The 15,189-nt window shown below is 28.0% G+C and overlaps 1 protein-coding gene across 2 annotated transcripts in view; it reads right to left on the minus strand.

Annotated features, from left to right (window-relative positions):
- The window catches only part of LOC136978492 (palmitoyltransferase ZDHHC18-B-like), a 68,629-nt gene that overhangs the window by 32,322 nt on the left and 21,118 nt on the right, over positions 1-15,189 (minus strand). For both annotated transcript variants that reach the window (XM_067274206.1, XM_067274207.1), the window contains exons 4-8: positions 13,790-13,927; positions 13,666-13,714; positions 6,219-6,321; positions 4,453-4,562; positions 2,048-2,144 (exon numbers count right to left, since the gene is read on the minus strand). In XM_067274206.1, coding sequence (XP_067130307.1) covers positions 2,048-2,144; positions 4,453-4,562; positions 6,219-6,321; positions 13,666-13,714; positions 13,790-13,927 — 497 coding nt within the window. The remainder of the gene's footprint in view (positions 1-2,047; positions 2,145-4,452; positions 4,563-6,218; positions 6,322-13,665; positions 13,715-13,789; positions 13,928-15,189) is intronic.

The raw sequence follows: 15,189 nt of genomic DNA on the forward strand, positions 1-15,189 counted from the left end.
CTATCTTAAAATTAGATTATAAAATCTGGAATTTTTTAAACAACAACAAATTTCATTTTTTCTCAAAATCCACATTAATCCTTTCTATGGTTCTAATAATCTCAGAACAGACTTTTTACATAAAATATTTCAAAATACCAATGATTCTGAATTTAATCTTTAATAATAAAAAAGAAAAACTGCCAAAGGCAAGGCAGTTAAGATATGTCTACCTAAGGGACTGGCCCATCAGTGGCCAAGCAGTTCCATTCCCTGAACACTGGGAGTTCGGTCATGGGTTTGTGCCTCACCAGAATAGGCTGGCCATATGGAATTTTCTGGGTTTTCTCCACATCTGTAATGCCTGAATAAAGCCAGTTACCCTTAAAAAAACCTTCTGGAAGGCATCCCCTAGGCAGATCACCCAAGAGTTGTGTTGCCATAACTTAATAAACAAACTAACAAACCTAAGGAACCTATGATCAAGGCAAACAGCTTCAGGAATTTTTCATGAAATGGCAAGTCCCAGATATGTCAAGCCTTCCCTCATCCAGCCATTCCCATTTTGGGTGTGGCCAAACTCTTGATGTATATGATTAAAAAGGTCCTCGTAATGCCCACAGAGCAGAAAGGAAAGAAAACTCCAACCTTCTATATATACAGAATTCATTAAGATGAAATCTATTTCTTATTCTTTAAGGCAGTGTTACTCAACCTTTTTTTTTTTTTTTTTTTTTTTTTCGGGCCACATACACATGATAGCTATTACATGCAGGCCGCAACATAATGATTATAATAAAAAAACTTATATAATTTCTCACTCACTCACCCTAGAAATTTAGTGTGACTGTTGATATTGCAAACATTTTTTCACAATTTCATTTGAATTAGGCTCTTAACTGCTGCATGCTACTCATAAAACGACATCCAGGTGTGAAACAGTAAGCCTATATATATATATGTTCTTTGCATATTTCATTTTTGAGTATGACGTTTCACACAGATACGATGATGCGAACAACATAAAATTTGAGCACATTTTTTACAGAAAGGATAAAAGGGACTTAGCAGTGTGGGTAAAGTCACCGAATCTATTTTTTGCCGCAAAAATTTCAAAATTTATATTTTGACTGCATTATTTGCGGGTCATGTCCGGGCCACTCACAAAAGCTCAGCAGGCCGCAGGTTGAGTATCGTGGCTTTAAGGTATGTGTGTACAGGTGAATTTACATTTTATAGATCTTTGAATTTTCTTTTCATTCTTTAGCCTGTAAAAACTTGTTTTAAGCATGAAATGCAGCATTTACATTTTTTATGTTCAGGAATGGAATCAAATACATAAGATTATTATTATAAATAGCACTGTAATAAATGTACTAGTTATCTCTAAATATATTTTTTTTTCATTGTTTTGTCAATTATTTCTGTAAACACTATCCTTTATTAATGTCCATTATGAGATTAACTAGGCAAGTAAATGAAGGCAGACAAGTGGGTATATGTCCCTGTTACTCCCAAGTTAATTAAGCCATATTTGAGCCCACATCCTCATAACAGAAAGCTGATGCCTTAACTAAGACTGATCATCAAAACTTGATCTGTGATGGTATTATCTAAATCAGTTTTGAAAGTATATTTCATAAGTTTGATTTTTAAAAGAAAATTATTTAATAAATGATTATAACTAGGACAATGAGTATAAACTTGGAAAATGTACAAAAAAATTCTCAATGGACAAACTTTTACTCCTACTCCTTTTTCATACACCATTGGGATATAATAGTTTGAGGACAGAGTTGACCTGTATTTTAGAGGTTTCTCATCTGTCTTAACATGCAAAACATTACAAACTTTCCTCTAATGGTGGCACAATCAACTATAAAAATTATACTACATTTAATAAAAAAAATTTATCTGTTGAGAATATTTTGTAAATTTTCCAACAGGATTATTATTTCTCTCAAAAACTGAAAACAAACAAATTTTAGGAAAATTATTAGTTTAAGATTTAATGATTTTTAACATCAGTACTTTAAGTAAGAAAATTAATTTATTCATTAATACTTACCTTAGAAATTTTTGGATGAGAAATTTTAACAGAACCATAATTTCCTCTAACAGAATTATGATTTTCTGGTACAACTATCCCTCTTCGATCTATTAGACTAAATATAAAAAAATAATTACTTAATATGGTTTCTAAATATTAACTGGGTATACAGTAAAATACACACTAAATAAACTAACTCTAGCACAATCAGTTTTATTTAATATAAATGTTTGGCATGGAGTTTAACATTCTATTTGTCTAATTTGTCTAACAAATGTTTTCAGCAAATGTCAATAAGAAAAAGCGTGAATACCATTGAATGGTATTCACGCTTTTTCTTATTGACAATTTAATGCAGCTAAAAATGTTTGCATTAAATAAAACTGACAGTGCTGTGGACTTTAGAGTGTAAATTACTTCATATTATAAATATTTTAGAAATATAAGAATTCATTATAACATAACTTATTTATAGTAACTTTTTAAGCCTGAAAATCTCTCTTAAACTAAAAGTCAATTTATGTAGCAGCTATAACTGTAGACAAACAGAATAATGCTCTTAATAATTTTTGTGTAGACTGTCACAAATATTTCCAACTAAACTTGCATTTGATGAACTTGCTTTATTATTTAACATATCAATGAATATAATAATAAACATTCTGTATAAATGAACACTATTCCATACACTGTTTAAAATAGCTGATATACTACAGTATTAAGGTGTACTATAGTAGTTTACTATAATAAGAATACAACATATAGCAGTAATATCATGATTCTATGCTGTAAATAACAGTAACATTTTATTGCCATTATTGATTTTGATTTGAATGTATTTACCAACAAACCTAATGCTCAATATAGTTCTTACCAAGATAACTTGAAAATATTTTAGCAGATGCTTGGTGTTTTTTATAAATTGGTTCCGTTGTACAAGCATTTTTGTATGAACTATATAATATAAACACACATTAAAAGATATTATGATTAGTGTATTGATTAAAGTAATATGATCATGCACTTTTAACAACTACCATCACACTACCATATCCATATTGCAAGCATTCTGATAATTTCCAAGTACAGAGTAGGCTGAGTTATATGGCATGTATAGATCTAAACCCAGAATTTTGAAATTAATTTATATCTTAAGTTCACTTATATACTGGCATATAACATAAATCACTTATAAAAATAAGTAAAGAATTGAATTGATGACATCCTTCTACACTTTTCCAGCAGCAAAATGTTTAATTTCAGAAATGCACACATTTGTGATCTCATTTAGGGGCCAACATACGGCAAATATAGAAGATATTGAGTCAAAAGTAAAGAATAAATTCAAAACACATTTAAAAACATTTCAGAATTTTGAATTGTCAGTTTTTGCCTCAATATCTTCTGTGTTTACCTTATGCTGGCCCATAAATGAGACCAAAAATGTTTGTATTTCTAAAATTAAACATTTTAGTTCTAGAAAAATGTGGAAGGTCGTCAATTCAATTCAATAAAATAACATTTCTAGCTTTAAACATAATTTAAGTTTTAAATCTAAAAATAATTAAATTTTTTAATTAGATTCCATTAAATACAAGAAATAATAATAATAATATAGTAAAAATATTTTCTAACTGAAAGTTCTTAAAATATAAGAAAATATTTTTCCATGCTGGAAATGTCATTTTAAAGCATGCAGTAAATTTTTTAATGTATCTGGACCAGTTATATTTTTATCTATATCAGTATGTTATTAAACTACATAAATAATTTCAAAGCAAGTTTTAGGGATATGTATAAAACTAACACTAAAATTTTCAACAGTATATATCACTATGTTCCCATAAAAGCAGCTAAAAGCTCAAATAATATGCAAAAGTAATTACAGTATATGCTAATCATAAATGAATTAAAATTAAGACATTATAAAATAATAATTAATTTTTAACTTCAATACAATTTGTAAATTATTCAAAATTAATTTGCAAATAAGGGAGGAATGGATTTCTAAAATTAGTATATGCAAGACATATCACTGATAAAAACTACAGAATTTTATTCATATCATTATTTTATGAAAATACTTGTTATTTAATTATGTTTTACTTCAAACCGAAAAACAAAATAAAAAACTAAATACAATAATCTTTAGTACTATGGTTCAATACCTTTTGGCCGGCGTTGCCAAAGTGCGATTCGTACGAAACTGCATAATTATTCAATATTAAACAACTTACTACGACAACTTGTGAACATGCAGCCCAATTTTTATTACTTCCAAATGTTTTCGGTCATGTTAAACATGATTTTACTTTCCAAACTTTTTTTTTGCTTTTGTACTAAGCATTCGATTTTTACAATCATTTTAGCTGTTTGTTTTTAATCATATCTTCAGTAAGATTATAAATAATTATTTTGCTTACCTTGGTGGATTAGGTGAACAAAGAACCACTGTACAGTTTTTAAAAATTGAATCCTGACTATATGGATTAAATACATCTTGTCCATGATTTGATGAAAAGGAACCTTTAATCTGAAAATTGTAAAATACTTATTTTCAACAGATTATAGAATACCTGTACTAATTCAATACAATGATATTTTGTTCTTTACTAATGGTTCAACATATGATCAAATAATTTCATAATAGTCTCTCCATACTAGAATAAAATACATTATATATTTACTCCATGATGGGCTTATTAACAACTGCAACATGTGCTGCTAAATAAGCCAATCAGTGAAAGGAATAAAAAAACATTTCGAGTTACTAGGCTTTATCATTTTAAACATTTTTGTTTGGAAAAATTTTTGAGGTTTTTATCTTTTTATATTATTTACTTATTTAGCAATTCTATATAAAAATTAATCTTTGCATTGTAAAAATCGTTTTATAGAAATGGAAATTAAATGCTCATAATAAAATTAAGCTAAATTTCTGACATTTTATAATGAATAACAAACATTGCATTGCATTGGCCATCTACGTAACAAGCGATCGTTACGTAATCGTTTTAACATTTTTGAATTTTTTGAATTTGGTTGGCACGCGTTTCATGTTAGATTTGGAATTCGATAATTCAAATTTTCATCCGGAACGCAGCTGGTCTTTGTTATAACCGTTCGTTAAAAAGAACATAGCTCAAGGATGGACCCAGAGAGGGATCTGAAAACATTTGCTTACAAACTTTGAGCATACTCTCGCCAGTTATAAGGTTTTAAGAAGATTCATTTTATAATGAATTTGAATTACCAAAACTAAGTTTGACAATGTTTTTTCATGATACAGTAAGTCTTTAAAATGATAAATATTGCAAATTAAAAATTCATTGGATTATATTATCAATAGTTTAACTTTTCAATTTTAAGAGAAAAATATATTTATTCAAATAAAATTGAAGTAAAATATATTTAGTATTTAAATCAAAGCTACTTTCTTATAATTTCAATATATGTAACATATATCAATCCATTTTGAAATTCACTATTAGTATACTTGGATAAACAAAAAGAATAAAATTAGTTTTTGAATTTTATTGACTTATATAAAATAAAATTGTTGTAAAGATTTAAAAATCTTTGTTATATTACAATGGTGGCCAAACTGTGGCTCTTCTAGAACCTTAATGTAGCTCCAATATACTTATACAATTTATTTTTTAAACTTGGTACTTACATAGTGACCATACAAAAATATTGTGTAAGTAGTAAACTTTCTATTACATAGAATAATATAAACAAAGATCATAAATGTAATTTGTAATTTAACTTCAAATAGACAACTGAAAGGCTTTGGGTACATGATTGTTCACCTAGTCATAAAGTACCAGTAAAGCGTGATATTTAATATAGAACAGTGATTTATTACATATAGTAATATACTATAAATATATGATATGGATCTCCAATAAGCATTCCAACAGAAAACGCAGCTCATTTATTTCCAATAGGCAGTGTATGGCTCCTATGTGACAAGGTTTGGCCACCCTTGTTATATTACTTAAAGTATTTTTTTTTTTTTGTAATAGATCTAAAATCAAATATAAATGAAAATTTATATAAAATTTCTTACAGAAATTAAATTTCAGCTTTGACAAAGCATATTATATAAATTATGAGGATAAGGTTTCAAACACATGCACACATACATAAGCACAAACATTTGAGATCTCATTCAATTATAACTTACATCTTCATTGGTGGTTTGATTAGAAATAGTTAAGTAAGTATGGAAGCCCGCCAAGCCTAAAATTGACCAGACTGAAAAGAAGCATATAACTCCAACTATAACAGTAAAAATATTAAGGAAAATAATTATATATTTATGCTGTCAAACCTTGATAAGTGGTCATTTACAGGACCAAAAAGACCAATTAAGTAGAGTGACTTCTAAACCATAGTAAGTATATATCATTTAGTTGATGTTCCATAAATGCAGTACCTTTATTATATGCATATGAATAAAATTACATTCTTATTGCTGAATACAAGAAAATTTATTATTTTAATTTTAATAAACATAGCTTATTCATTTTTATGAATTATGAAAATTATAGATCAATTTTTTTTTTCAGAACACCTATTAATAGAATTTATTTATTTTAAAGCTGTTAACAATCTAAAACCGTCATCTGTTGTTTTTTGAATGGAACACACTATCTCTAATGCTTCTAGAGCTTGTAACTTATTAAATTTAGGAACTATATTACCATCTTCACTGTACATACATGTATTTTTCTACTCTAAAACCCAAGTTGATAATTCTGTCTATATATGTACTTTCATTGGGAGTAGAGTATTCTTTATCTGATAATTCTTTTAACAAACTTGATAAAGAATCAGAACCAGAATCCTAGTCTTGAAATTCAGTCTAACTGGAACAAGATATGTTCTTTTCTATTGTTTTCTCAACTGAAAACCTTACATGCTTGAAAGAATGTGCAACAGTTGAAGTCAATACAAAATTTCAACTTTTTTAATGTAACTTGCTACATTCAAGATGAAATCAACAAATTTCTTATTTTGTTTGTTTGATTTTAAGAGATCTTTTACAAAAAAAACAAAGATTATTATTTTTATTATAATCGATGTCACTGAACGATTTTAAACTTTAAATGTATATGAGATATCTAACACAATTTAAAAAGTGCAACAATGTTCAAAAAGCAACATTTGCTAAGATAATCAAAAGCATTCTGATTCTAACAAACCAAAGATTTGACAATGATCCAGAGGGAAGGATTGGAAATGTTAATCTTTATATAAGTAAGCAAGTACTGGAGTTTTATTTTAGAAGGTACTTTGATGAGGTATTAATCATATCCAATACTTCTTGATCACAATAGCAGTCCAAGGAATTCCATGCTCCAAGCATAAGCTGCTTTATGCAGTTTGATTTCTCATACAAATTTGATTAATCTCCTTTCTTTCAAAGACAATGACTGGATTTTTTGTTTCTGAGACATTAAGTAGAGAACCATAAATGCTTTTACATTATGATTATGTCAAGTTTTAGTAAGAGTAGTGTTGCCAGACATTTTTAATAAATAGCTGTTTTTTCAAAATTTACAAGAATAGCCAAATTTGTGAAAAAAATACATTTGCTCTCTCTTTTTTTTATGAAAAACAAAAAACTCTTAGAAAAATAAACATTATCTGAATTATGCTTTTAAAATAATCAAACTGTTCTACAAACAAAAATAAATCTGACCAGTACCAGAGTTATGGATGAATCTAATCACGAATTAACGTAAGTTTAATTACATTAAACATCAATGAAGAATTGAAGAGACTGGGAAAAATGTGATTACTAACCCAGAGTGACCACTTATCATGGTTTGATTGTATTTAATTTAAATAATTAATAATTTATAGTAAATTTTATCATCTAATTTTTCATTTAGAGCATTTAAAATGTCATGTTCTACAATAAAATCCCATAAAGTAATTTTCTATTTAAACTTGCAGATCTGAATGTTAATATTTGTATGTTGTAATTAAAAATAAGCAGTGCAGAAGCAATAAATTTAATTTGAAAGTTAAAATTTTTTGTAATTTATTTGAAAGTATCAATAGTCTATGAAAAAACTTAAGTTTATAAAAGCAACATTGTAAACAAAAAATCATCATATTTAATAATAAAAATATACAAAAAAATCTAAACTAAAAAGTGTTAAAAAATTTTTTTAATTTAAGCATTTGTTTTTAAATTAGGAATATTTTTCACAACAACAACAAAAATACAAAATTTATATTGCTTCAAATTACTGTATTTAATAAGAATTATGTAATATTAAGGTTTAAAAAAATTAATATATTGTCATCCTCATTCTGCCACTATTTAAATCATGAATTGGTTTATTCATAGATGTTTGTATATGAATTATACTTTTCTCTACATCTCAAAGCCCAATAATTATATTAAAGCCAAATGATTGCCAAATTAAATCAAACTAAATTATTACTACTATTAATCCAATGTAATCCAGCAATTGTTTAGCTTTAAAAGTATGATTCAGTACTCGGTGATATAAAATGTATATAAAACATGTTTTAAGATTTACAGCATTCCAAAATACTTGACATTTATTATTTACATATTTCATGACCAACTTGATAAAGCTTTTCATACTCCACACATTTTTTTTCTATACCATTAATCTAACTTATCATATGGTGCTGCATCAACGTGAATTAACTCTTCATCAAATTTAAGGGCTTCATAATTACAAATAATTGGTATATTAGCATTTCCATTTGCATCATAAATTTGTTTTGCATACATCACTATTTAAAAAGATGGAATGAAAAATAAAAACATCAGTTTTTATACAACTAAAAGATTTAAAGTGTGTGAAACTGTTCTTTTTTCCAAATTTCATTTAAACATCAAACCTTAATTTTATAACATTGATGATGGAAGCAAGTTTTCACAAAATTGCATCATAAATTTTACTAACTTACATATTAGATGGATTAGATGAAATACGTTAGAATGGCCAATTAGTTTATAAATCTTGATCATCATAGAACACGCTATTCTCAAAATTGCTTACTTTTAAATATATTTCTCTCTCTAACAGAAAAAAAAATTTCTCTACAAGCATTTTTTTTTTATTCCCTTTCTCCAGAAGCTTCCTTTTCCTAATGTAATATTTACTTATGTTGATACATTAGTTAAATACGTTGACAAAATCATACTTGTACTCTGTTCAACAAAAGATGAGCTTTTCAAGTTCATTTCTGATAAATAAATGGTTACTTATGCTCATAACAATTGTTGCATCAAGCAATTTCTTCCTAAGCTAAAATTATAAACTAAATATTTACTAGCATTGAGAAAATTTTTTAAATAGTAATTTGATATCTTTACATATATCTGGTGTTTTGACTAATTGATTAACAATTATTATTAAATCTAAAATCTCTAAATATTTAATATTAAATATTTTAAGGTTTCAATTTTTTTAATTTTTTTGTTGATTTTTGTAATTTTTTTTCATGTTTTATGCTTCAAACTTTATTTTTAAAAAGACTAATTGGTTCAGCTAATCTTTATTAAACACTAGATACCAATCATATGCCGAAACTATCAGGCTAGTTTAAGGCTAATTACTAAATGAATTACGTACCAATTAGGCTCTAGAGGTAAGTGTTAGGCACCATCTTGTATTAACATTAATACTTATAATTTAATTAATTAATTTAAATAATTTAGAACTGCTGGGAGAAAAAAAAAAATCAGCCTGGAGTGGGACATGAACCCACAACTCCTGCTTACCATGCAGATGTGTCCCGCTCCGGGCCAATTTTTTCTCCCAGCAGTTCTAAATTACAGTAGAGCATCGATTATCCGACTCCCGATTAACCGTCACATTGGTTAACCAACCGCATTCTAGTCGGCAAATTCAAATGTCTGCTAGTGATGTGGCGCTACAATATTTGGTTAAGTCTAGGCTACTTTAATATTATTTTTGTTAAATTTTTGCATGTTTTAGCTGGCAGCACTGGCTCGACAATGAAAGAGAGGCTAGTATTTAAACTAGGCCTAATACACTATACTAATAATGTATTTTTTCATACTTTTCGGTTATCGACTTTCAGTTATCCGACCAACCCCAGTCCCCAATTAAGTTGGATAATCGATGCTCTACTGTATTTAAATTAATTAATTAAATTATAATTATTAATGTTAATACAAGATGGCACCTAACGATTACCTCTAGAGCCTAATTGGTACGTAATTCATTTAGTAATTAGCCTTAAACTAGCCCGATAGAGTTTCGGCATTTGATTGGTGTCTAGTCTTATAATATATCAGGTTTAGCGATGTTGTTTTTATATATTACGTCTTTATTAAACATTTAAGCTCAGAAAGGGACTTAATCCTTAATGAAAAAGATTGTTTTTTTAAAAAAAAAGCACATCAAGATTAGTGCCTTTCAAGAATATCTGTTACTCAGAGTTCATCTTTGCTACTGGTTTCTGCATCTCCAGAAATAGTAGTAATTAATGACTTGATACACTCTTCTATCAAATGATCAATTCTCAATATATCTGTTCAGTGTTCAGTATATGTTTCATTGCATTTCTCCAGTTACAAGTTGTAACACTTGACAGCAGATAATATCAATTTCTCCACATCAGAAAATTTAAATAAAAATTTTTTGTTTGAATCTATTCTTTTATTTTTGCCCATATTATATAACCCTTATGTGTTCACTTAAAAGTTAGAGCAAAGCAATCACAATGCTGTTCATTATCTATGTTCCAAGGAGAAGGGATAATAACTGTTTAACACAAGCAGGAACATCAATAATTACATATATTGGTAGTATCTTGTGATCCTTATAAAATAGAAAGCCTCAGTATTCAAAGCATTAATTAAGAAACATTTACAGATTGCACTAATACTCTTGTTGTTTTACACTTTTTAATTACATTAAAGTCTTCATGGACACAAAGCTTATATAATTAAAACTATAGTAAAACAACATGTATCCTTGTGATTTGATAGACTAGCTTGTCAAAATCTACAGCAACAATGAACAACCAGAAATACAGAATGGAATAAAATGTGCAACCACAACTATCCACTTTGATCTTGCATTCAAAATGATAATTAGAGCAATAACCAAAAACAAATACATGACTATTCTATAAGAGGAACACAACTGTATACCAGCTCCTACAAAACAAAAATAAACAAGGTAGGCACAGGACACCAAGAATTTATAGGGTGTCAGTATGAGACAGTAGGTATGACATGCAGTGGAAATACATTGGAGCAACATCTTACTCCCTTTCAACATAACTGAGAACATGAAGCAGACAAATGGCTTCACAGTACGGCTTTAGCCACCTATGGTCCAAATCATCACTGAAAACTAGTGATGTAACGAATAGTATATTCGGCCTCAACCGAATACCGAATATTCGGCTAGGAGCGTGGCCGAATACCGAATATTCGGCCAGGAGCGTTGCCAAATGGCCGAATATTCGGCCAAACTATTCGGCTTGATTAACGCACATATAAAAATTAGTGCGCAAACCTCATTATGCAAGGATCGCGCACCGTGCTCTCTATTGGCCCGCTGTCACTACGATTTTTTCTTCCATTAGGTCTAAATTATTTAAATTAATTAATTAAATTATAATTATTAAACTTAATATGAGATGGAGCCTAACGTCTACTTCTAGTGCCAAATTGGTTTATAATTTATGTAATAGCCGTAAATAGCCCGATATGATTCGGCAGTTGTTGGTATTTGGATGTAAGTTATAACTTACATCCAAATACCAAGTTCTTTTATTTGCAATCGATCACTTTAACTCTTTAATTAAACACTAAAATTTTGTTTTTACTACGTATTTGTAGACTGAATAGTACACTAAGGATATACTTTAGTGGTGACATAATATGGTCTAGTTTCTCCCCAGTTGTGGAACGGTTCAAATATATTATTGGGGAATTTCTATTTGTGAAGTTTTGTGATATTTTGTTGCTATTGTTTTTGTCAATATTTTTAAAATTAACATGATTTCAAATGTTATCTTTTGCATATGATGAGAAATGCTCATTCTTTGCTTTATATATAAAATAAATTATATATTAGTTACTCATCTTCTAGAAATAGATAAATTATTATTTCATTAAATACGATAAGTTTCAATAAAACGTTTCGTAAATCATTTTAAAATATCGTAAAAAATATTAAAAAATACAATAATACGAATATAACATAATTAACTAAACAATAACATTAATGCCCAATACATTCTAACCTACACACCATCAATGCCATATCGGGCTAGATAAAGGCTATATTATTATTTAACTACGAAATAATTTAATACTAGAGTTAGATGCTATTTTTTATTAACTTTAATAATTATAGTTTAATGTTCAGCATTAATAAAAGTTACAAAAATGATTAATTTATTGTGTTTTTGTTATTTCTTACTCCTGTTTTTAGGTATTCGGTATTCGGCCGAATAGTAATTAAATATTCGGTATTCGGCCGAATAGTGAAAAATAGGCCGAATAGGCCGAATACCGGGTAATAACCGAATATTCGTTACATCACTACTGAAAACCTTCCCAAAACAAAGGATCTGAAATGAAAAAGGAAAAAACCACTTTTATAAATTGTTTACTCTCAGAATTTCAAAAGATTGACACCCTTGGAATGATAGCTGTCAAAAGAATGCATTACACTTGTGTGTTTTCAGTGCTTTTTTCACTTTATTTTTGGTATGTTTGGTGGTTTTATACATATATAAACTCCTACCTATTAAACATAGCATCCAAGAAGAGTGTGGAAGCAATGAAACCTAAGAGTAAGGTTGTAATATCAATGATTAAGGTTTAAAAAAAAAAATGTATCATGAAGCATGAAAGTGGTAGATGTGTGCTGGATCTGGTAGCTATGTTTAAGATAATGATGATGATATGCAACCAGAAAATGCAATTTTCATTTTTATTATACTGCATTTATGTACTTAATTTATTGTTTTTATTTTTTAATTTACTATCTGGTGTAGCTAAACTCCAACTAAATGCTGAATTCTATCAGGCTAGATATGGCTAAATACTAAATAAATTATGCAACCAATTTGGCACTAGAGGGAGGTGTTAGGCACTACCTCTTATTAACTTTAACATTAAAGTTAATAAGAGATAAGAGATAGTGCCTAACACCTCCCACCAGTGCCAAATTGGTTGCATAATTTATTTAGTATTTAGCTATATCTAGCCCAATAGAATTTGGCATTTGATTGGAGTTTAGCTTTATAGTATATCAGGTCTAGCAATTTTATTTATATTTATCTAGTGTTAATTTTATCTTATGTATGGTATTTACTGTTTAAGTTAATTGAAATGGATATTGTTTATGGTCTGGGAAGGGATTAGTTCACTTTCCATTATTTCTAATGGGAAAATTAACTCTGACTTCAAACAATTCAGAGATCTTTTGAAGTATGAGGCACCACTGTATATAATTGAAGCTAAAAGGTTGTTTTGATATATAAAAACTTTTAAAAATATATCTTTTTATATTTAAATCATAAAAAATAAAGATATATCAATCATAAAATAAGTTTTAGATAAAGAAATTTTTATTTTAAAAGGATATCTAGCAGGTGATTCTTTTACTGCATCAAGGAAAGTGTTATTTCTGGATTCTGAAAGAAAAATTTCTTTAAATTATCAAAGTAAAAATTTTATTTTTAAATCATTAAGAATGACCACATTCTTACCTAAAACAAGATGAGTTATAACTGATCCAAACATAAAAACACACAATAAAGCAAGAGACATGATAAACATATAGAAATATCTGTAATTTCTTCTCCCAACACAATTTCCAACCCATGGACAGTGATGATCAAAGCGTTCTATAAACAGATTTTATTAAAATTATGAATACAATTTAGTAATGTTAACCTTAATTCAAATTATGTCTGATCTTTACATCACATAACTTTATTATATTAAATATCTATATCAAAATATATTTTTATTTATATATTTTACATTATATATATTTTTTCTTACAATTACATTTTTTTCTTTTTATAAAAAAGAAGAAAAAACTCAGCAGCAGCAATGTATTTTGTAGCAAAATTTAAATTTATTGAAAATAGTCTTATAATGTTTTACAATGGCTTAATTAAAAGAAATTCAGTCATGGGCTGCAATTTGAAAAAATTGTAAACCTATAAATTCTCACTGTTGTCTGTCCATCTGTCTTTCTTTAATCTCGAGAACAGCGTTAGACAGATGAAATCCAAGACCAGATATGGAAACCTTAGGCATAGGAGGCCCCGAGTAGTTATATAGAAATTTCCAATGCAAACCAAAAGTCATGTTATTTCAAATCAAAACCTTTCCCCTGAAAGCAGTTAATAGATGACTGGCACAACTCCATTGCTAACAGAAAAGTATGATGTACAGAGGCATGACACTAGTAATTTGAGGTACAAAGCATATATTTTAAATCAAATAAATTAAAAATATGGTTAAAAATTGAAGCCTTTCGAAAATGACTTTCCTTTGCTTGTCCCGGGATTGAAAAAAAAAAAAGTGATCTGTTTCCCAGGATATAATTATTTATTTTCAAGATATAAAATAAATTTTGAAATCAAATGATGTAATTATTTTTCACTTTTTAAGTAATTTAATACGTCCTGCAACCTTCAAAATAATAATAATAAATCCACAAATCATACTACAAATACATTCCACAGACAATATTGGAAAACAACACGCACAAAATGTATTACGACAGAGCCATAATCACAGACAAAACAATTTACCACAACAGACCAGACATCGCACTCATTGACAAACACAATAAAATCATCTCTTCCAAAATCTTTAAATTTCCGGTATAATACGAATATAGTTATTGAACTAACGTTTTCAATCTTTTACAAGATCTTCATCAGGTTCGTTGTCATTCCAAACATGAAATGTTAAGAATATAGGATGTTTTTGAATACAAAATTAATTTTCCCCAATATGTAATAAAGAGCAAAGATTATAAATTAATTTACTAGACAGAAGTCCTCCATATTAATGATGTGGTCTATCCTCCAGAGAATAATATATAATTACCAATGCGGATGCTCTTTACAAGCATAACGCCATGCATAAG

This window comes from Centruroides vittatus, unplaced genomic scaffold (assembly GCF_030686945.1).
Source record: "Centruroides vittatus isolate TY-2023 unplaced genomic scaffold, ASM3068694v2 contig_543, whole genome shotgun sequence".
Taxonomy (NCBI): Eukaryota; Metazoa; Arthropoda; class Arachnida; order Scorpiones; family Buthidae; genus Centruroides; species Centruroides vittatus.